At 31.7% G+C, this 23,903-nt stretch overlaps 4 protein-coding genes across 4 annotated transcripts; 2 read left to right on the top strand and 2 right to left on the bottom strand.

The window, feature by feature from the left end:
• Positions 1-4,497: 4,497 nt before the first annotated feature.
• Positions 4,498-7,324, bottom strand: LOC106110250 (GATA zinc finger domain-containing protein 1-like). Its single transcript, XM_013292003.1, has 3 exons — positions 6,245-7,324; positions 5,188-5,374; positions 4,498-4,849 (listed from the first exon to the last, which is right to left on the bottom strand). The coding sequence occupies exons 1-3, from the start codon at positions 6,638-6,640 to the stop codon at positions 4,668-4,670; spliced, it is 765 nt and encodes a 254-aa protein (XP_013147457.1). The 5' UTR covers positions 6,641-7,324; the 3' UTR covers positions 4,498-4,667.
• A 96-nt stretch (positions 7,325-7,420) lies between these two features.
• LOC106110251 (GATA zinc finger domain-containing protein 1-like) lies at positions 7,421-9,369 on the bottom strand. The gene is made up of 3 exons (XM_013292005.1): positions 8,446-9,369; positions 8,042-8,228; positions 7,421-7,790 (listed from the first exon to the last, which is right to left on the bottom strand). Exons 1-3 carry the CDS (start codon positions 8,845-8,847, stop codon positions 7,618-7,620), a joined length of 762 nt encoding a protein of 253 aa, XP_013147459.1. The 5' UTR covers positions 8,848-9,369; the 3' UTR covers positions 7,421-7,617.
• Positions 9,370-9,489: 120 nt separating this feature from the next.
• LOC106110252 (uncharacterized protein CG1161) lies at positions 9,490-13,637 on the top strand. The gene is made up of 5 exons (XM_013292006.1): positions 9,490-9,658; positions 10,024-10,142; positions 10,289-10,403; positions 10,952-11,077; positions 11,255-13,637. Exons 1-5 carry the CDS (start codon positions 9,572-9,574, stop codon positions 11,399-11,401), a joined length of 594 nt encoding a protein of 197 aa, XP_013147460.1. The 5' UTR covers positions 9,490-9,571; the 3' UTR covers positions 11,402-13,637.
• Positions 13,638-15,065: 1,428 nt separating this feature from the next.
• Positions 15,066-23,260, top strand: LOC106110263 (zinc finger protein 91-like). The gene is made up of 3 exons (XM_013292024.1): positions 15,066-15,229; positions 19,237-19,993; positions 20,732-23,260. Exons 2-3 carry the CDS (start codon positions 19,243-19,245, stop codon positions 23,224-23,226), a joined length of 3,246 nt encoding a protein of 1,081 aa, XP_013147478.1. The 5' UTR covers positions 15,066-15,229; positions 19,237-19,242; the 3' UTR covers positions 23,227-23,260.
• The last annotated feature ends 643 nt before the right edge of the window (positions 23,261-23,903 follow it).

Genomic DNA, 23,903 nt, shown 5'->3' with positions numbered 1-23,903 from the left:
CACATGAATTTACAAATGCAATCTTTCTTATAAACATTGAAAAAAATGAAATCTCTGTAGTACCGTAGACATTTGTGTCTATGTGAGAGCTAAACACATATTTCTCAAAGTCCATGAAAGATGCAAAGCAGTCCCCGTGCTCTTTGTATTTTATACGATATTTTGTCATCTGGCCACGCTATCCGAGGACGTGGTTCGGATGCGTAAAACGATGAGGACTTTTAAATAACTTATGAAAAAGAAAAAGAATTTTCTTCGATATATATTATTCGAAAAGCCTAAAACCTTAACTATGAATACCGTTCGCATATAACTCCTTAACAAAATTTCAGTTATTTAAACAGGTTTACCTTTTTTATTTTAAAATTACATTAACGGTACCATTTACGTTATATAGTTATATATATAGTCTTATCTCTTCAGACTTCACTAAGGTTCGATAAACCGAAGTAGAATCTTGACTTTGGACTTCCTAATTTCATAGCAATAATTACAGTATTATTCCACATATTGAACAAAGACCATCATTTAAAAATAAATCGAAATATGATATTTGAGTAGCGTGTAAGTTTTATAAAGGTAATAAGAAAATGTTTATTGGTACAGAAAAAGGATCAAATGTAAGTCTTATTACACGAGATTGATAACATTCTTCGTTTTCGATTCGGTACAACTTGCATGTATTTATAGAATTGATTCAAAACAAAACACGTTATCATTTACGAAACAACTAACGCCATCTATTATCGAAAACTATAAACCATTCATAAATACCGTAGTGTTTTGTTTGAAACCCTTGAACAAAGGCTAAGTAGTTGTATTGTATTTTGTTGATGATAATCAATAATTAGTCTGCAAATTTACATATATTTATTTAATTGTGGAATTTAATTGGCGCTATCTTTGCTCCATATCACAGTAGATACTTTGCAAACAAAACCCTTTTTTTTTCATGTGTCCCAATAGGTATAAATACTTAACTATATTTTTCTGACATTGTTAACAAAAGAAAAAAATAATTAAACACATAAAACTCAAATAGCTTTTTTAAAAAAAGATTATAAAGACTACAATTGTAAAAGCCTCAGTTGTTCAGCATCTATGCATCATCATACAAAACAACATTCTTTCACCTTTATATTCTTCTCTGACGACTTATTTATACCTCGCATTCTTTCGCGTTCTCATTTCGGCGTAGAGCCGTATGATCGCGCTCGGGTTTCTTCGCTTTTAAATTAAATAAATAATGCATACAATTTGTGCGCAATAAACTTTGGAGGTGTAGGTAGGTAGTCTTTGCGTTGAATTTCGCGCGCCCGCCCCATTGGGAACAATAACGGCTGGGTTGCTCTAAAATGCTGCATTAGTTTCATACACAAGTAACAAAACCCAAAAGAAGAAATTAACTTACTTCTTGGGGAACAGAATTGTATAATCTAAGAAAATAAATCAAGATGTTCTCACTAGAATATGTATAATACATTTTTTTTTACTTTGTCACTAGCATGTAAAAGACAACGTTGCAACCTTCCGCAAAATGGACTGATAATATTATCCTACGGAAATAAATAGAATGAGAGCTGAACGGGAGATTACACTTGTAGCAAACGATTGTTACTACGTATTAATCTACTACTGTAATTCCTTCTACTCTAACATTAGTAGTATTGTTCTTTTAATTTTACTTGCAGTATTTACAGGATAACATAAAAAGTATAGAATGGAAAAATTTTGTAACAAGAATTACATTTTAGCGCCCCGACGGCTTTACATAAAGGTGCGCTCACATCGGCGTATACTGAAGCATTGTCATATTTCCGAGCGAGACCCCAAGTTTGAATAGCAGCGGTCTACCTTCTGTATGGCTACTTCCTTTGTACAGTGTTTACAATACATAAATAGTAAATAAGTAGGTCCTGTAAACAGGCTTATAGGAAAAGTTTTATTGCTGTAAGAAACAAAGTGTTTGTGATGTTATTTGTAATTTAAAATATTACGGTTTAAAAATTGTACAATACGTGCTATCAACACCGTTGCATTATTTTTTGTACAATTAAAAATCATGAAACCAATCTATAATCCACAGGATCTGTGAAATTTGAATTTCAATAGGTTACCATTTACCTATAATAACTTCAACGAACTTCGAAAGCCTCGAAAAAAAAATCTGTGTCCATTAGTGCGATCTTGTGAATTAGGATCTTCGGTCTTTTACTAATGATACAAATTAGAAGCATCATTTGGCAGGTGACAATTTTATAAACTAACTATGTCATTTTGAAAACGTCATATAAAAGTGAAGCTGAAGTACAAGTGCGAATGTTTCCATGTTTATTATTTGGAAATTCCTTATAACAAACATGACTTATTTCCTGATATTAGGGCCATGAACATGATAAAGCTAACTTACGATTTCTAGTTATTGTTAATTCCGAACAATAAGTATTAAGGGTACCTTGTCTTTGCTTGAATAATCATAACGCGGTATTAATTTGTGAAGATGTATCAATTCAAATACTAAACAATTACTATGGGTACTTAGGTCATAAGACAACCATTAGGATATAGTTTAGTTTTGTTTTCATCGTGGAAGATTTTAGAAAGGTGGGAATTTTTCGCTTATTGGTAACTATAAAAACTAGCAAGCGCCCCCTTGTCAATGTCAAAAATCAAATATAACCCTTGTAGGTCTATATTATTATAGTCAAACTATACTGTAAACGCTCCGTGTGGATACAACGCCATCTGTTGTTAATAACAAGAATTTCATAACTCATAAGTGTGGATGTCTGTCTCTGTCATTGCTATCAACGACGAAGCTTCTACTAATTATTAAAAGAAGAAGAAGATGCAGACGAAGCTGGGAGGTGCACCCATAATTTCATTATTTGCGTAAAGCGCTAGTAAGCTATCTGTTGATTAGTCGACCGCAATCTTGTGCCGCCATAACATTTGTTACATTGTTTCAATTTTGACGTTGTCATTGTCGAGTAATTGTCACTAATTTTTTTTTTTCTTTTTCTTCTTGGCTTTCACACTTATGTGTATTTAGCCACTGACAAATTTAAAAACTCGGGAACCAAGTCGCGTAAAAAAAGATGATAAAAAAGAGTGAAAAATCGGGATTTTGGAAAAGGATTAGGAAGTAAGGAAATACATAGGATACATGGAGTATGATAAATTATAAATAATGATACTTAGTTGCCATTAATTCAATTGAATGTTGTGATATTAATATTATGTTCTGTATATTTATTTAAACCGAATGTCGATAGTTCAAAATTGTTCACTATGTGTGTTTGTTTCGTCACTACGATACCTGTCTATAATAATTTGTCTAAATAAAATATATTAGTTTGATAAATGACGTATATGAAGAATCGAATTCAATTTCTATGGCAAATGCTATACTTAATAGACAGGTATCGTACTGACGAAACAAACACGCATAGCGAACAATTTGGAACTATCGATATTCGGTTTAAATAATTATCGAACTCGACAAAAAATATTACTTTCTTATTAACTAATGTATAGGACAATCTAGTATTGATTATAGTGTAGAGATTAGCGATGACAGAAATGATAGCGAAATCCAATTCGATTACGTACGGCTATAGTAGTAATAAACATTTATTTACTCTCATTATGTGTCATTATTAATTTAAAAAAAACAGTGTTTTTTTTTAATTCATATGTTTTAATTATAAATCTATCGATTCAAACATCTATAAGAATAAAAATCGAAAATCGAAAAGATTCATGACTGATTTTACACAACCCATCCCTACTAAATTTGAAATGAATTGTCAAACTTATCTAAATTATTTAGATACACTATAAGTATGGCATTTACCTTCATACAAATTGAATTCGATACTTCATAAGGCGTCATTTATCAAACTAATATATCTGATTTAGACACACTATAATGGTAAAAACTACAAGTGTCCTATCTGTGTTGTATAGTAGATGTCTGTGAGACGATGTGAGAGTAGATTTAATACCTTCTTGTATCAATCATTGTTTTGCGTTATGAAAAGGAGTAACATAATAATTACATGCTTAATTGTTTGGAAACCACAAATGTTCCTTTTACCTTAGTGCCAGTTTTACTTTAACTTTTATTTTATAATAAAAGGGGGCAAACGAGCGGCGAGCACATCGAGGTGATCAACGACACCTATGGACATCCGCAACACCAGAGGAACTACAGATGTATTGCCAGCCTTTGAGGAAATGATAGGTTCGCTTCTTGAAGGACCCTAAGTTGTATAGGTTTGGAAATACCGCCGATTAACTGATAGCTCTTGAACTTTACATATATATGCGGGGAACGAACACTTGATCGATCTAAAGAAATCTCTTTAGATCGATCGTAAACAAGTTACAATCGTAAACTCCAGTAGTTTTTAAGATGAATGCCTTTTCGTATTGTAGGTAGTTGGACTTAAACAACTTGAAAAAGATTCATTTTTGGTTTGTAACAAAATACCATAGCATTAAAAGTCATTTATTGCAAATAATATCATAAACAACAAAAATGGATATCATAGTGCAGTAATACGAAGCGAAGTTCAAAATGAAGCTACCAGTTTTTCAGGCTTTCAAACATTATTACAAATTATCAGCTACATATGTGAATTAAATTTGCTTGAATATTGAATTTAATTTGCTTTTTCAGGTTTTCTTTCTTTCGGTTCTAATGTCGTCCAAATAAAGCCACTGCAATCATTGAGTTTTGAGTCACATGGCGGATAAGGGCTTTTACTATCCTTGTAGTAATCAGATGGTGCATGCATTACAAATTCCATGTAATCCAATTTACGTGGCAAATCTTCTTCAGGACCTATAAAAAAAATAATTTATTTTATGTATTTGTTAAAGTATAACAATAATCATATTTGCCTTGATTGAAATTAAAAGCAAGAATGTTTAAATTTTTTATGTTGGATTCAACCAAAGTTGGGGCTAAACTTTCTAGAACTCCGGTCTAGGTCTTACATACTTGATTATACATATGATTAGTATTTATGGATATGGTGAATAAGGAATACTTTTAGAATTGAGACTGGTGTCTTTCCTTGGACATCAGTTCGAAATCTATATATTCTATTTTGCCCCTATATCCACTTCCCTTCCTCGATAATAGAATGGGATGAAAAATCTTTGTACTTATAAGCTTACCGAAGATATATGTGGCAGGATCAAATCCGTCTTCAGGCTTTGGACTGGCCCTGGTTGGTATTAACCAGGTGACAACTGCACTCTTCTCGCAGTACTGGTCGGTGAGAAAACCCCGAATTTGAGCATAGTAGACACCACCAGTAACGTGTACCATAGCAACTATATCACCAACTTGCATATAACTGCCCTGTAAATATAATTTTACAATTCACACTACAAATTTATACATTTTACCAAATAAAGCAACTGTTCAGTTGCAAAAATTAAATGTGATAATTTAAAATAATGATTTTACATTAGCATAAACATTATTGTTTTAAAAAACAAAAATAGGTATATCCCTTATTTTTTAATTGCAGCAAGTAATTGTACATGTGCTGAGTGGCTTTAAATAAATAAAATAAACGAAATAAAAATAAGTAACACATGCAATGTCAGCATTTTCTATGCAGTGTTGTACCAATGATACCATTTTTTTAAACTACAACTTTTGCCTCTACTGGCAAATGTCTATGAATATGAATTAATTTTAATATTCAAAAAAGTAATTGTAAAACCATTGTAGTGAAGAATGCATGAATGTTGAATGAACACCTATGACTAGTTTTATCATTTATAATTAGAGATCAACAGACACAATTTCAGGATACAAGTATTTATTAACTTTTATCAATGATTTTTCTAAATACTACTGCATGTACTTTTTAAAATATAGCCTTTGTTACTCACAGATAAATTACCTTTCTGACGGAGAAATAATTATTTTTAAAATCGGCCCAGTAGTTTTTGAGTAATTTCAATACATACAAAAATTTCAATACAACAAATCTTTCCTCTTTATAATATTAGTATATTCTTATATTTAAAAAACTCAAAATGTAATTTTACTCACTGCAATTAAAAATCAGATAGTAGTGGGGCTCAATGGCTTGCCGGGATAAGGCACTGTGCTGCACATATAGCTACATCAATCTACCAAAGACTAGAATATTCTATTCCAACATTTGAATTTTAGTTATTTTAGTTAAAATTGACAATTAAAAAGTTTGTGTAATACCTTATAAAATATGGAATCACTGGTCACTACAGTGGCTGTAGCTGTCGGAGCCTTTACTGGCCGTCGTTTAAAAATGCTTCTACGGCCTCTTCCAAGCGGCACAGAAGTTTTGGCATGTGGAGCTGATGTTTTAGACTTATATCTTGTTGCTCTAGTACTTTTTCTTGTTCTCTTTCTCGTAGCTTTAGAGGGCATAGAATCTTCACCCTTCCCAATATTTCCTTCATTATCTTCTGTTTTCCCAAGATTTTCAGATTTTGCCTCTGTAGGACCTAAATTTGAATTCTTTTTTACGGTATTCGAAGAATGACAATCGTTACATATTAATCCATTCTCTTCCATTCGCCAGAGTAAAGATTCTAGCGAGTTACACTGCACGCACACCGGTTTAGGCATATCTGAGAGATTTTTTGTAATCTATGCAATTACACTTGAATTTTCTTTACAATACAAGAAACTTTACTGTAGGTTTCGGATGCCATTTAAAATTTAAAATCGATATTTATAGCGAATGACAGTTAAGGACCTCACCTCTGTGAAGTTAGGTCCCTTCTCGGACCTCGATAAATGGACAGGCTAGTCTATTAACTGGATGTTTTGTGCCTACTTGATTTTTGCGATTCGTTGCTATTAGTTACTTTATCTTGGTAGCTATATGGCTACCGTGCTGACGGCCGCAAATTTCGTGAACACCGAATTTAAAAGATGGTCCTCTATAGTATTCCCGCGTGTATTAAGTCAATTACCATCCCGTCGAAATCGGTACTGACGTTCAGGACAGCGGTTGGTAGATATTATGACAACAGGGAATTAAAAATACAGCCTGTATTATTCCCGTCCATGTTAGCTATCCTCTATATAGTGCAAATTCGGGCCAGCCGTTTCGGAGATTTCTCGGATTAAACGCGGCTTGCAGACAGACAGACAGACAAATGATTCTTAACTCCGATTCATTATCAGCAATGCAAATACCTAATCTTCGTGAAATCTGATATAGATATGGCCACCCTAATATTGGCGAAAAAGTCTTGAACTTGACATGTTATTGCGGAAAGTCGTCACATTGAGTTGTTTTCAGGACGAATGCCTTGTTGTTGAATGTTGAATGAATGTTTGACACATTATAAGTTTTTGCAGCAGAAGATTCATTTTGGGTTTGTAACAAAAAAACAAAGACACCATAGCATTAAAGTCATATTATGCAAATGCAAATAATGTTATAAACAACAAAAATGAATATCATAGTTCAGGTCGTATTACGAAGCGAGGTTAAAAGTGAAGCTACATTAATTCCAATTTTTCAGGCTTCTAAACATTTCTACAATTTATCAGTTATATATCTGAATTCAATTCTCTTGAATTTGATTGGCTTATTAATGTGTTGTTGTTTCCCTAGGTCCTAATGTCGTCGAAGGAAAGCCACTGCAATCATCGAGTTTTGAGTCACATTGATGATAATGGCTTTTACCATCCATATAGTAATCAGATGGTGCATGCATTACAAATTCCATGTAATCCAATTTACGTGGCAAATCTTCTTCAGGACCTATGAAAAAAAAATATTTTACGTTATTCTTAAAATATAACGAAAATTATATTCATCTTGATAGTAATTAATTATATACATATGCTTTGCATATTAGGACATGGTGAATAAGAAATACTTTTAGAATTGAGACTGTTGTCATTCCCTGAACATTGATTTAAAATCTATGTTTTCTATTCCCCACTACATTCACTTCCTTTTTTCTCTGTTTAAAAGAATGGGAAGAAAAATCTTTGTCCTTATAAACTCACCGAAGATATATGTGGAAGGATCAAAACCCTCTTCAGGCGCTGGACTGGCCCTGGTCGGTAGTAACCAGGTGACAACTGCACTCTTCTCACAGTACTGGTCTGTGAGAAAACCCCGGATTTGAGCATAGTAGATGCCACCAGTAATGTGTACCATAGAAACTATATCACCCACTTGCATGTAACTGCCCTGTAAGATTATAAAATGCTGTTATAAGTCATGTGTTTTAATTTACACTACATATTTGGTTCTAAGCTTAAAAATGTAGACATATGATGATATGACAAAATGAAAATTTTCATGATTTTAGCATATGTATAATGAGAGATGAATCGCTTGTAACAAGGAGTATGTTAGATGGATGAATTGCGTCAAAGGTGATATGATAAAAAAGTTTGTGTAATACCTTATAAAATATGGAATCACTGTCCACTACAGTGGCTGTAGATGTCGGGGCCTTTATTGGCTGTCGTTTAAAAATGCTTTTGCGTCCTCTTCCACGCGGCGCCGAAGTTTTGGTATACGGTACTGATGTTTTAGGCTTATATCTTGATGCTCTAGTACTTTTTCTTGTACCTTTTCCTGTACCTTTAGAGGATATAGGATCATCGCCCTTCCCAATCTTGCCTTCATTATCTTTATCCTCCGTTTTCTCAACACTTTCTGATTTCAGCACTGCTGGATCTAAATTCGAATCCTTTTTTACGGTATTCGATAAATGACAATCGTTACATACTATTCCATTCTCTGCCATTCGCCAAAGTAAAGATTCTAGCGTGTTACACTGCACGCACACCGGTTTAGGCATATCTGAGAGATTTTTTGTAATTAATGCAATTACACTTAATTTTTTTTACTATACAAGAAACTTTAATGCAGGTTTCGCATTCCTTTTAAAATCGATTTTTACAGAGGGTTGAGGACTTCACCTTTGTGAAGTTAGTTCCCTCCACTGACCTTCACAAATGGACAGGCTAAGCTTAACCGTGACATTTTATGCCTATTTGATTTATAGATTGAGATCCCAGACCAGGATGACGACACCTAAATTCTAAAACTACTGTTATTGAATTAGACAGTACTCGTTTGTGATGTAACTGAACGGCCATTAATTATTCTGTCCAATGGGGCAGTTACGGGCTATCAGGCTCTGAAGTTGGTAAAAAACACACCTAAGTTCACTTATTTTCATATATGTGTTGGTGACCACTGTAAGGATTACTAAACAAATATTGGTAGACAATTTCCGTGGGCCGTTTTCGAATCGACAATCGAAAATATTCATGCTTGATTTTACACAACATCCTTACTACATTGTCACATGGATTGTCAAACTATCTACAGACTCTGTCACGCCGACGTTGCTGACCAACAGTACTGGCAAAGTGTAAACCGCACATAATCTGTGATCTGTACTGGCCAAATGTGAACCAATGAATTGTCAGACAGTTTACAGTTGTCACATATCATCACATTGAATTGAATATACCAGTACCAGCCATTATTTGCGAATCTGAATTTTACAATTTTTGATGTTAAAATTTTATATAAAGGCTTTCGACATGCATTTTCAATATGTGATAATAACTTTCACGTTCACATGCATCGTTTTCACATCCGTAAGTATATAGTTCGTTTTTATATTTATAAAATAAATATGACAATAAATTTGATGTAGTTATGGTATATGCAAGTTTTTCATTAATTTTAAGTAATTTAGTTGATTTCCTACCTAACCAATTGTTAAATAGCTTTATTTATAGACGACGATCTTATCTGAAGCTATGTTAGATCGTTTGTTAGACGATTGGTTAGCACTCGCAACAATTGATATGACCTCTATATGATATGGACCAGACCTGTGTAGTATATACCACTATATCTAAATGATTTGGGGATAACAATAGTTATTCTAACTATGTTTATATTCAATTTTAGAATTAGAATGACTACCATTTTACAGTTTACTATATGTTTCCTTTAGGCCCAATCATATGAGGATAAGCGATGTATGTGCGTGTGCCCGAGCCCAGCAGCCGTTCTCAATAATACAGCAGGATCGGACCGCAAACTCTACATTGGAAATGTACCACCAAACAAATGGTAATTTTTTTTTTATTACTAAAAGTAATTATTGGTCTGTTATATTATATGGTGACAATAAACCAGCAGTTGACCAAACCAATAATGTATTAAATACACTTAGATTACTTACTGCATCTGAATTTTTACCATAAATATATTTGTAGCAATTGTGATGGTGTTATCCTGCCTCGAGTTGGAGAAATAATAAAAGGGAGAGAACAAGAGTTTTGTCCGCGCTGTGAATGCAAGTATGAAAATAGGAATACAACAATTATAAAGGTCAGTATGCAAAAGTATCATAATTTTTTTTAGTGGAATAATAAATTGTTCTAAAACATTGTAACTAACAAGGTTGTCATTCAATGTCATTCAAAGAAATTATATTAATATGATTGTTCTTAATTTACAAAACCAATATGTATACATGTATCCACCACAATCATGAACCCAATTCAGCTTTACTCATAAAGCTTACTTTTAAAATTAAAAAAGTAAACTATGTTACACACAGATAAATTACCTTTCTAACAGCGAAAAAATTTTGAAAATTGGCCCAGTAGTTTTTGGGTTATTTCAATATATTACAAAAATACAAATCTTTCCTCTTTAAAATATTCGTATAGATTTACGAAATATATAGATGGAAAATGTAAAACAAATAAAAACGCTGATTCAAACCATAATATTGGTGATGTCTGCTTTAGACCTAACTTAAATCATAGACTAGCAGTGCCAATTATGTGGTGTTCAGTCAGTAGAGACTGAGATACAAGTATTTTTTATTACACATGATATCTTCTATTCCGTTCTATTCTATCTTGTTGCAGGTTGTAGTAATTATTGTTATCTGGGTAATAATGTTGTTGGTGGTGTACATGGGATTCTTGATCTGCCTTGATCCACTCATCAATAAGAGAGCTAAGGCATCTTATCAAGAGCACACAAATGAAGATGTAAGCAATATTTTTATTAAAATTTTGAGCTAAGTTGTTAATATGTTTTATATAATAGCAGTCAATTGTATTACGTCAACTTTAAGCTGGTTTTAATGTATATATTATGTATATTTTGGTCAATAATATCTGAAAACACTATTTTGAATTCAATTTTAATAATGATGATAATTTCAGGATGAAAGCACTATCAGTGGCCCTTCACAGCAACTTGGTGTAAGAGGCAATGTCTTGAACCGTGTCACTCATCAGCAGGACAAGTGGAAGAGGCAGGTCCGTGAGCAACGCCGTAACATCTATGATAGACACACAATGCTCAACTAGCATTCAATAAAACTGTGCCGAGTATTGTATATCAGGCCAAACTATTAATTGTCACCATTTATGTAGCAGCCTCTATAAGATTGAAAGGTAATTTAGCAATAAGAATAGCCGAGTAGTCATCACAGAAAAAGATCTTGAAAGTCGAAAGTTTTAATGTTTGCCTCAACATATGTCACAAGCTTTTAATCTACACTTTTAATAATCATACTATCACAATGTATCCTTAGAAGTTAAAAATAAATATTTTTTAAAAGTATACAATAACCAATCATGTAGATGCCTTAGAGCAAAAACGCTCAACCCGTAATGTGTTTTAAATGGTCCGTAAGAGTATTAAAACTACAAAGACTATAGTATTAATAAACAAGATAAATAAATTTAAATAATTTTTTAGCACATTAAATATTGTAATTTATTATGCACTGACTATTTTAAGCATAGCTATTTACTAAATCTATAGGACAATTCACAATGTAATGACTAAAATTGACTTTATCACTCATTTGCTGTACAATGTTGTTAATAATTTAATATACACATGGCTAATTTTTCAATAATTATGTTCAAGCATAACAAAGAGTTCAATTTATTTATTAATTTATCAATTACAATGTTAACACATCAGAGACAGTTTAGTAAATTTATTAATTAAAATGCTTACACATCACAGACGGTTTAATTATTTTGTCAAATAATGTGTTCATGTATCAGACTGTTTTTGGGTACCTATTACTGTTATATATTATTGCGGAACATGTTTAGTTTTCACTATACATTTCTAATATTAAAGTGATTGTTTTAGCCGAGTTGTTGGAAATATATATATCGACGGGTGAACGGCTATTTGTTTCAACCGACATTTTAGGCTATAATGACTTACATGTAATATATGCAGAATAGGTGATTTTTTCTGCGTCGTTATAAACAATGAAGTATGCAGAATTATAATAATTTTAATCTAAAATCAGTTGGAAAATCTTACAATTTAAATTATCGTTAGAATCTGTTTTTATGCTTTTTCTCTATAAACTTTAAATGGCTTCCCTGAACATTAAACCTAATGGCGCTTAAAACAAATAGCCCTTCACCCATCGATATAGTCAGCTGTATTAACCTATTAACTGAGGTGTTCTCATTTAATTTATTCAACAAGTACCTGGCATGTATACATGTGAAGTTTCAGAAACTTGTATAGATCTACAATTTCAAAATTACATAGGTATTCGTCATTAGCACATTGAATCTGAATCTAATGGACAAATATGTGTTGTGCATACATTTTTCAAACCGAAGGCATACAGTTCCCGAAGTATTATAATCGTTTATGTTACTGGTGCGGACTGTCCAATATGTTACCAATATAATGGAAAGTACATCAAAATATATAATAACCATTCAATTTAAATTATTGTAATATGATAGTATGTAGTCTATAGTATTGAATGCATTGTCAAACCAAAATTCTAAAGCAAATGACTCAAAAGGTTGCTATTTAACCTTATATTCAATATAAAAATAGTAATATATAATACATTAGATGCCTTATTAATTGCTTAATGAATACTTATATTGAAAGCAAGTAGAATAATGTGTAAATTGAAGCTAAATCAAATAATAGTAGTAATTAGCCATAACAGACTATCAACTGCGAGATCATGTTTGTATTTTGAGCATAGTATTTTGTTATGTCTATATTTATTGAAATAAAAACTGTATGTGTAATCTCTCTATACTTTGCCATGAATTATAGTTGAATAGAAACTCAACGCTTTTATAAGTTTAGTAAATGACTATGTTTTTTCGTTTATTGAAGACTTAAAATTATATTCGCATTTTATTGTAGAAAATTGAAAAAATTGCTGTACTTTTATTAGCTTTACTCGTTGATAATGTAGCTTTATAATGGTGAAATATTTTTTTAAATCGGCCTAGTAGTTTTTTGAGTTATTTCAATACATACACAAATACAAATCTTGCCTCTTTATAACATTAATATACATTAAACCTTTTGATTATTCTCTACCAACTATTATAACCTTTTAATTTTTAATTCTATTCAACCAGAATTGATGAATCTGAATTAGATTTTACTTTTTGTGCAAAATTCAAATACATAATGGCAATATTACACTATGGTTTTAGAAAAAAGTTAATATCAAGTTTTAGCTCCGCTTTTCAATAGATTCTTTATTATTTTTTAAGGTTGCTACAATTCTTTAGTAATAAGTGCTATTTACTCATTTGTAACATCTGTATTTCCTATTTATGTTGATATATATCATTTATGTTATTGTGTTTCATGTAAAAAATAAAATACTTTATTTACTTGGTGTTTTTATTTCATAAATCCAATTTAACATGTAGAAAACAGCGTTCATTGCGTAATTATGCATTAGCTTCCTTTCATAGCAATAGTGTCATAGAAAATCGTTGTGTGCCTTTTACATCTATTTCTTAGCATTTGTATAGCTAGCTAAAGATCAGTAACCAGCCACCACACATTGAGCTGTATCTAGGACATCATTGACAGCTTCATCTGATGTTTGAAATGTCTCTTTTTTGCATGAATGTGCTTTATTTTATTTGTAAATACATACGTTATAACGTAAAGTGGATCTTATATCGACCACAAAGAAAAGATTTGCTTATATAGAAGATACTTTTATTTGCCTAGACATTACTAGACCTTTATACAGGTGATTCTTAACGGACGGATCAACGGTTTTGTGGAGATAGTGCACCACAATAGCTATCATTTAAAGGCAAAGTTTGTTGCCCGATTTTCTATAGTTTTAAAATTATGTAATTTTTTGTAAAATAAAACTCAAAAATCAGATTTTCTACTTAAATTTGACCTTACGTCCAAAATAATGTGTTTACAGTGGTCTTTTCTTTAACAAGCCTAATAATTAGGCTTTCGTACCGTTATCCCTTTTTTTAGAATAACTCACATGATAACTGAATAAAAAAAAAGATTATTGAAAAAAACTTCGACTAATTTTTTTACAAAAACTTTTTTCCTAGAAGATTTTTCAATAACTGCACCCATGCCTGTTGAATAAATCAAACAAAAAAACTTGTCGCTTTTCATTTGTTTTTCACGTAAAAAGAACGATTTGAATTAGTCGAGGGCGAGAATCTCTTGTATCTTTCATACAAAACATATGAAAACCAAATTTAAGTTGTAAATTTGATTTTTCGGATGTTTTTACAAAACATTAAATAACTTTAAAACTATAGAAAATCGGGCAACAAACTTTGCGTTTAAATGATGGTCCTCTACCTCCACAAAACCGTTGATCCGTCCGTTATGAATCACCTGTGTAAAACATATAGAAATAAATACTTATAACACTCATTCTTCGCGATTGTTTTAGATATCACAATTATTTGACTTTGAAATTGAATAACCCATGTGTTGAAACACCCATAAGGATGAGATGTATTTGTATTCATAAATGGAATTAAAAAAAGGCAAGTGAATAGAAGCGTTTTATTACATAGTCTACCCATGAAAAAATATCGATATCGATATCGAATAAAACTTAAAAATTAAATACGACGTTAAGTGAATTTCCGCCTAAAAGACAAATTGTAATTCTATAATAGCAATATTTAATTGGGGAAAACCGACTTTTGGTTCAAACATTCAAATATTTATGAAAAAGAAAAAACTCTAAAACTGTCACTCTTTGGTCAAAATTCATCATTGACATATTAAGATGGGTGAAAGGAAAATCGATTTTTCAAAGCTTTCGGGCGCGTCCCTGCAACCTCATATATACGTGCATTACCATTTTGCATCCACCATCAGAGAGAGAGCTTGCTGTAAGTACCACCGATTTGTTTATTTTGTGCGAATTATTGATAATATGAAATAAAAATAATCGATAGTGAACGATTTATTTATAATACAAAATAATAACTACAAAATCAAAAGTAGTAGAGCCCACCTGGGGCAATACCATGACCACACAAAAGAAAGTCGTAAGCAATTCCGCATCTCGTCTGATGAGCGATGAGTGCTGGAGGCTTATTTTGTTCCACTTCCCATTTCCACCCTTGTACATGAATGGTAAGAGGAAGTGAATAAGACAGGAGATGGGCCCCATAGATAGGTGAAATATCTTGATTCTCTGTTGATTAAAGGTATGGATCTGACAATGTGGATGCCCATGGGCAAGTGTCATTTGGCGTCTTTGGCGAATACTTGCTCGTTTGTCACCTAGTTGTAAAATATATGAGGTGACTAAGTTTGTAGCAAAAGTTGATAGCACATCTTAATTTCCACCTCTATTATAGTCTGTGTTACTCGGTAATAACATAGCTTTTTAAGGGTATAAATTTTTTTTATATTGGCCCAATAGTTTTGAGTTGTTAAAATAAATTTAAAATTCTTTACATTAGGATAGTTTGCGATAGTCTTATCCTCGGTTCTTGTAAAGGTTGTTGGACATTTAATTAAAAATTTGGTAAGAGTGGGTTGTTAAAACCAAAAACTCACTTTACCCCAATCAGTTTGGCTTTTGTAAGCACCTTACTTTAGTATTTATTACAACTATAAGAGCATTTTCAGAAAAAAAATCTAGATAACAAAAGCCTTACTAGACATATTGTCAGCATATAATAGTAATTATTATATTTGTACTTCACATATAATTATTATTCATATTTAATCTATTATCTGAAAGAGACAAATGTAACAAGATGCAAAGAATAACCTGAAGAGGAATATTACGAGGGCCCATACTCAGGTTACTGTTGTGTAAAATATGTACATATGTTTATACTGCAGATTGGTCAACTGACCAAGAACTGACTGAAGAACTCTTCAGTATGCTGATTTGTCATTATGATGGCCATTATTCAAACAAAGCTGGAGCTATTTCAACAGTATAATGCGCATATCAAACTTGGTCCACAGTGCCGGTCAGGCCACACCCGTGTACAGACTGTATTGTCATTGTTGCCTACATTGTATTGTATTTTAAACACACACTAATACTATAATCCCAAAACCTTATTTTTAGTTGCTATTCTACTAACATAGCTTATTGTCCAGCGGTTTATGCATTGCAGCATTGAGGTTTTATTTTGATTCTGGCATGGTCATTACAGTCATTACAAAATCCATTATTTAAACCTTAACATTATTATGCTAAAAATAATAATAATGTGTTCATTATTTATTTAAAGAAAAAGAACACATTTTTATTGAAAAATGCAAAAATTAAATAACTTTGACTGATTAAATGCCACAAACTGAAAGAACGGTGGTAGATTTGTAGGCCACATAATAATACCCTTCAATAAGCAACATGTAGTGCCTGTACAATAATGTCAACACTGGAGTGGCCAAGGACAGACCGTTTCACTAATCCAATTGCTGCGGAATGGCTGTACTGTCCAAAATAGTAGAATGCTTCTCAAGTCATCTGAATAACATGCTGATTGGTTACATACTACCCCAGTTGTATTTCATTCCATTTTTTTTTATCTGAGCAGCAAATGCGCTGAAGTAAATAATCTTGATTAAGTTCGAAAAATTTTATTTAAACCAAATATTGATAAGTTCATAATTGTTCGCTATACGTGTTTATTTCGTCACTACAATACCTGACTATTAACTATTGTAGCAAACTTTTAGCAATGCTCTCTCGTTAGACAGTAAGGAAAGGTAACTTAGTGCTTATCTAGAGAATTAAAGAAATACAGTCGGTTCCTTGATATATTTCTGAGAACACACAGTAATTTCCTTATTACGTAAGTAAATAAGTATGTTAAAAAACAAAATCCTTGTTTATTTAATGTCATGAAGGAAATACTTCCAGTAGCCCAAAACACATTACAACTAAGGGTTCGGTCACTGCAATTTTAAAATGAATAAGTAATAAAACAACTATCAGAAAAATATTAATAAGTTAATTACTGTTTAATAATTTTTTGAAATTGCAAAACTAATCATATTATACATGCGTCCCCTTGGAAACAGAGAATTTCTTGAGTTAACTAATGGTATCACGTTTTCGTTACAACAGACACAAGATGATTCATATTTTCGAATGTAATTACTGGACCCCCTACTTTTTTCAACTGTCACTATTTTCTTCTTCTTGTCTTTCACACTTATAGTGTAATATAATTTAGATTAGTGTGGTAAATGACCCATATGAAGTACCGAATTCAATTTGTATGAAATCAAATGCCATACTTAATATACAGATATCGTAGTGACGAGACAAACACACATAGCGAATAATTTTGAACTATCGATATTCGGTTCAATTAATTAACAAACTCAACTAAAATTATTATTTTCTTATTCAATAATTTAGAGGACAAAAATATTACATCTATAGTGTGTCAAAATAATTTAGATTAGTTTGACAATTCAATTCAAATTTAGTAGGGATGGGTTGTGTAAAATTAGTCATGAATCTGATCGATTTTCGATTTTTATTATTATAGAAGTTGGAATCGATGGATTTATAGTTATAACTTATGAATTTAAAAAAAAACACTGTCTTCTCAAATTAATAATGACCATAACAAATAACGAGAATAAATAAATGTTTATTACTACTACATCCGTACGTAATCGAATTTGATTTCGCTATTATTTCTTTCATCGCTAAATTCTCTACACTATAATCAATAATAGAATTGTCCTCTAAATTAGGTATAAGAAAATAATAATTTTAGTTGAGTTCGATAATTATTTAAACCGAATATTGATAGTTCAAAATTGTTCGCTATGCGTGTTTGTTTCGTCACTACGATACCTGTCTATTAAGTATGGTATTTGCTTTCATACAAATTGAATTCGATACTTCATATGCGTCATTTATCAAACTAATCTAAATTATTTAGACAAACTATAATAAATTTCATTACATAGACGTGCATTATATATCTTAAATTTTAATGTCATTTTCTTTTATAAATTTTGATAGCAATTTATAAATTTACGCTGCAATCATATAGTAGGCATGTAACAGACGTGGGTAATAAGTACTTTCATGGACACTTCAAAATCATCTCGTGATAGTCCTGTTGGGGTTACTGTTTGGCTCTCCTCAAATATAAAATTGTTCTAAACATTTGAAAAGATTTAGTGTCCACTATTTGTTTTTTTTATAACTATGAACCGCGCAGACAATTACAATGTCTGGGAGGTCGTTTGTCCCATCAGAAACGTCCGTCTGCTTGCAGGAGGTATTGTTATAGTCTCCAATTGTAATATGTTGTTATACTCGTAGTGCAAACGAGTACTACCTAATCGTATAACAAGAAAAAAGTACGTAAGTGTCGTCATCCAGCTCTAGAAGCTGAGTCTATTACGCAAAACTATTTGTAATTGGGATAGAAGTGATTCATAAAATAAGTAAAAAAAATTAAGATGTGTTTTTTTTTATATTACAAGTTGTCAAACGAGCAAGTGGCTATCTAAATCCGCCGAAATGGCAAAGCCATCGCTGCCCATTGATATCCACAATTGCATATGCGTTGCCTACCCTTAAAAAACAGAAGAGGAGACTCACTGGACAGGATATTTCCTCTTCCTATGCGTATCTTCCTCCGTTAAATGCACTTTTCCTTCCCATTCACTCCTCTCTTCCTTTTTCAGAAAAGGGAGGAAAGGAAAAGGGCATAACACCGGTCGAGCGGGCCTTTTCTTGGAAAAATGTTGAAGCGGGCTCCACGACTGTGTGTTTATAAATGTAATATAACTGACTTATAAGGACCAATTACATGGAATCACAGGTCTATTTTAGATATTTCACTGGTCTCATTGGATTCGAAAAATAAATAAGCAATTTCCTTTTGCTTTTCAGAAAACGATGGATTCGGATTATTTATATTCTAACGTGCTTTTGACTAACATGTTAAAGAAAGAACTTTCTATTGATAACCCAAAGGAAGATCTTTCTATTGATAACTCAAAGGAAGATCTTTCTATTGATAACCCAAAGGAAGATCTTTCTATTGATAACCCAAAGGAAGATCTTTCTATTGATAACCTAAAGGAAGAACTTTCTATTGATAGCCCAAAGGAAGAACTTTCTATTGATAACCCAAAGGAAGATCTTTCTATTGATGACCCAAAGGAAGATCTTTCTATTGATAACCCATATGAAGATCTTTCTATTGATAACCCATATGAAGATCTTTCTATTGATAACCCAAAGGAAGAACTTTCTATTGATAACCCAAAGGAAGATCTTTCTATTGATGACCCAAAGGAAGATCTTTCTATTGATGACCCAAAGGAAGATCTCTCTATTGATAACCCAAAGGAAGATCTTTCTATTGATGACCCAAAGGAAGATCTTTCTATTGATGACCCAAAGGAAGATCTTTCTATTGATAACCCAAAGGAAGATCTTTCTATTGATAACCCATATGAAGATCTTTCTATTGATAACCCAAATGAAGATTTTTCTATTGATAAGCCCAGGGAAGTCTCAACTGACGAGCTATTGGAAGACACTTCAACTGAGGAGCTAATGGAACTCCACTTAAGTGACGAGGAAATCGATTTCCCTTCAATTGACAACCTGGAGAAAGTTTTAACAATTCAGAGTAATAATAGTTAGTATTTTTATTTATTTGTTTTATAACTGAATATACAGGGCTATTGGTAATTAGACGTATTCTCATTAGAAGGGGGATCACTTGTGGTTATTTTGACCCCTTTACGCATTATACAAAAGTTAACCATTTTCTAGTAATCTTGATTTTTCGATTTTTTCATAATAAGTCAAAAGTGTTGCTTCAAAAATTTATTTCAAAAAAGCTATCAATGATATCTTTATTTTTTCATTAGATTATTAAAAACCATTAAACACTATTTAAAAACATTAATTATCTGTCTAAATCAAAAAATGCGAACTATAGAAGCATTTTATTACAATATTTTTTGTTCGCCAAAATGCCTTGAAAACAAAAAAAAATCGTTATGGTACTTGGATTTTATTAAAAACATGCCCGTTTGCTTACTTACTACCTAGGAACTTGTTCCAAAGGCACTGAAATAAACATAATATGATTGCCTAGCGCGCGACGGTGGATTTTACACATATCTTTGAATTTCTTCGGCGAATTGAACAGGTCACATCACGATGTTTTCTTTCACCGTAAGAAAGTCAGGTAAATGCATGTGAAACTAGAAAAATCGAAAATTAAATAGGTAAATGGCGAGATTCGAACCCAGGACCCCTGTGGAATACAAGTGAAGTGCTCATACCCCTGAGCCACCGACGCTCTACTCTAAGATCGCTCTTTTTTTATCTTTCTAAAGAGGAGACTAAATTGATTTAATTATTTCAGATGTCGAAGAGCAAAGTGGAGAAGACAGTTACGAAATGATGTTACGTTACGATGATGATGATGATGATGAATACTCAGACTCTGTTATACCAACTCAACAATTTAATGATTATTGCGTGCAAAATCAGAACATTGTTGACAACGATTTAGCTATCCCACATGAATCACTATTGATAGTTCAAAATACTCAACCTTATTTAAATAATAATATAAAACGTTCATTAAAAGAAAGTGAACCTAATGCCCCTTTGTATATGTGTAACATTTGTGATGAAAACTTTAACACAACATCAAACTTAGAAATACACACAAAAGAAGTACATACAAACATAATCGAAAATGTAGATGATAATGCACATGTATCGTCAAACATGACTGTTTCTTGCGATCATTGCAATTTGGAATTTCCAAATCCACAATTACTGATTGCACATCTATATGATGTAGTGGGAACAAAACAAAGAAATAGAAATCCCTTGTGTAAAAATAAAACTGTGCAACAACAAAACATTACCAGAGTTTTAAATTCGAATATTTCTACTACTTATGTGTACAGGTGCACAGTGTGTTCCTACTATTTTAAAAATATCAAGATACTTGCTAGGCATATGAACGAAAAACATAAAATTAAAAACCTGGCTTCACAAAAAAAAATACTGTATGACCCGAAGTGCAAGTTTTGCCCATCCAAATTTTCGAAAATCGCTAGATATAATGCTCACATTTTTACAGTTCACAGAAACATTTTGTGTTCTAAGAGTTTGAAAAAGTCAATAAAACCTAAAAGTGCATTTAATCATGATAAAAAAGTAGAGAAAGATGTATTTTTAAAAACAAATTCATTAAACAGTATAAATGAGGAAGATCCCCCAGCCGTTAATGACACCAAAAAGAACCATCAAGCGTATATTTTAAAGTCTGTCTTGTTCAAGTGTAATATATGTGATATACTTTTTTTAAATTCCCAAAATGCAAAAGATCATGACAGTCACATGGACATTTTGATTAATTGGAAATGTACCATATGTAAACATACTTTTATGAAAAATGATGAGAAAGATCACATGCAGCAACATACGGTCACAAATGATTTTACAATTTATGATATTTCTGATTCTCCACCTTTATTTTTATACAATTGCTCAAAATGTAATGCACACTTTGATGAAAATATCTACTTTCAACACTTTCCAGGGTGTAAGGCAGATTATTTTATGATTTCCGAATGTGAGAGTTGTAATATTTGGCTGGACGTTAATCTAATTGGTTCACATAACTGTCTTTATCAAGCGGGAAGTAGTAAATCAACTGGTTACATTATTGTGAAAACGGACCTCATAAAGAAAGATACATTGAATCAGGATTTGGGTAACATTAACAAGGATTTAACAGTAAAAAGAAATGTATTAAGAACAGGAAATGTAAGCAGTGACATGTCTACAAAGACCAATAAATCATTTAAAGTATATTATTGTAAGAATTGTAAATGTTTTGTTAACTACTACTGTATTATAAAACATAAAACCGCAAGCTGTAAAGACAGTGGTGACCCAATAGTATGCATATCATGTGGATTGGTTTATCCGAAAAAAAGTAATAGTTATCACGCAAGGCTACACAAAAAAAATTTAAACCTAACACTCCAAAATTTCGAATTTTATGATTTGGACAGTAAACAATTAATTAATCCACCGTTTCCTGAATTTCCGCAATGTGGTGCTTGTGAAATTTTTTTTGCTCGACAGATCGATAAAGCACAACATTGTTGTGGTGCTCAAGACTATACTATATGTCTCACATGTAACTTGAACTTTTCCGAATTAGGATATCGAATACACATGTTTTATCATAATTTAACATCCAGCCATAAATACTGCAATGAAGAATCCCCGTTTAAAAGAACAAAATGTGATTATAAAATCTATCAATGTAAAAAATGCCAAATATGCATAACATGTGAAGAAAGTTCTCATAAACATGTTTGTTCTTCGCGAATTTTAAAGTCAAAATGTTCCATTTGTGGACTTTATTGGCACAAGCGTGATTTAAAAAATCATAACGCTCTTCACATATCCGATAGCAACTTCATAATTGATAATATTACTTTGATTGATATCAACAGTACAAATACCATTAACACTGATAATATTCTTGCTGCATCTACCAGCAATAAAGTGATTGAAAACCTTGAAACCACAGTTACATCTCCCAAAGAAGTGGAATTACAACAAAAAACAAATTCCGATCAGGGAAAAGTAGTAACGAGGAAACTATATAGATGCTCGTGTGGTCTCCATTTTTTGAATCGTAATTCTATTCTGGTACACCAAAATACGACGTGCCGTTTAAAAAAAAATGCTAGGCAGCAAAAGTGTTCAAAGTGTGGTCTTTCATTCGATACAATTACATTTTTTAAACATTTAGTAAAGCACCATAGTGGTATAGAGGAGACTACCAAATTTCATATAATTAATATATCAAAAAAGACTAGATAAATACAATATTAAAAGTAACGCTATGGGTTGTGTAAAATCAGGCATGAATCTTTTCGATTTTCGAATTTCATTCTTATAGAAGTTGGTGTCGATAGATTCAAAGTTATCTATACTAATATAAATAACTATAAAATAAAATGAAAAATACACTGTTTACTCAAATTAATAATGACCTGCAGGACTATTACAAATAATAAGAGTAAATAAATATTTATTCCTAATTCAGCCGTACGTAATTGAATTGGATATTGCAATTATTATTTTCATTCAACAAATCATGTTAAACATATTATATGTAAAAATAAGAAATAAAGATGTCAAGTAGAATTTTAATTAATAATAACGTTAAATTATAATAATAATCATAATAATTACCTTTGTGGTCTTTTTACTGTGCTTACTCTATTTTTCTGTTTTTTTTTTACCTCAGCAAATCTCTGTAAATGCTGTATTTGTGATGATTCTATTGTTTACATCTGCTAAAATATTAACTGTTGTGGATTTCAAATTAAATGTGATTAAAACAATATTATAGTCATTTTATTTTATTGTTAGTTAAAATTCTTTTGTTATTATAGTTATTGCAGAGAAGATCCCAAGCCAACTTGTAGTTATCTCTGGAGAACTCAATTGATTGTATAACAACAGCAGCGGCTCCCTTAAGAGAATTTCGCTAA

The sequence above is a fragment of the Papilio polytes genome, unplaced genomic scaffold (assembly GCF_000836215.1).
Source record: "Papilio polytes unplaced genomic scaffold, Ppol_1.0 DF820711.1, whole genome shotgun sequence".
Lineage (NCBI taxonomy): Eukaryota > Metazoa > Arthropoda > Insecta > Lepidoptera > Papilionidae > Papilio > Papilio polytes.
Note: the sequence above shows the minus strand (reverse complement) of the source record. Positions and strands in the feature narration are given on the sequence as shown.

Bases quoted from the DNA above. Each gene is read 5' to 3' on its own strand.
- LOC106110250 (XM_013292003.1), bottom strand. From the start codon at position 6,640: ATGCCTAAACCGGTGTGCGTGCAGTGTAACTCGCTAGAATCTTTACTC. The intron at 5,375-6,244 runs GTATTACACAAA...TTATATTTACAG, and splicing joins GTGATTCCATATTTTATAAG to GGCAGTTATATGCAAGTTGG. The intron at 4,850-5,187 runs GTAAGCTTATAA...TTTTTTTTATAG, and splicing joins TCCTGCCACATATATCTTCG to GTCCTGAAGAAGATTTGCCA.
- LOC106110252 (XM_013292006.1), top strand. From the start codon at position 9,572: ATGTTAAAATTTTATATAAAGGCTTTCGACATGCATTTTCAATATGTG. The intron at 10,143-10,288 runs GTAATTTTTTTT...ATATATTTGTAG, and splicing joins AATGTACCACCAAACAAATG to CAATTGTGATGGTGTTATCC. The intron at 11,078-11,254 runs GTAAGCAATATT...TGATAATTTCAG, and splicing joins AAGAGCACACAAATGAAGAT to GATGAAAGCACTATCAGTGG.
- LOC106110251 (XM_013292005.1), bottom strand. From the start codon at position 8,847: ATGCCTAAACCGGTGTGCGTGCAGTGTAACACGCTAGAATCTTTACTT. The intron at 8,229-8,445 runs GTATTACACAAA...ATAATCTTACAG, and splicing joins GTGATTCCATATTTTATAAG to GGCAGTTACATGCAAGTGGG. The intron at 7,791-8,041 runs GTGAGTTTATAA...TTTTTTTCATAG, and splicing joins TCCTTCCACATATATCTTCG to GTCCTGAAGAAGATTTGCCA.
- LOC106110263 (XM_013292024.1), top strand. From the start codon at position 19,243: ATGGATTCGGATTATTTATATTCTAACGTGCTTTTGACTAACATGTTA. The intron at 19,994-20,731 runs GTTAGTATTTTT...TAATTATTTCAG, and splicing joins AACAATTCAGAGTAATAATA to ATGTCGAAGAGCAAAGTGGA.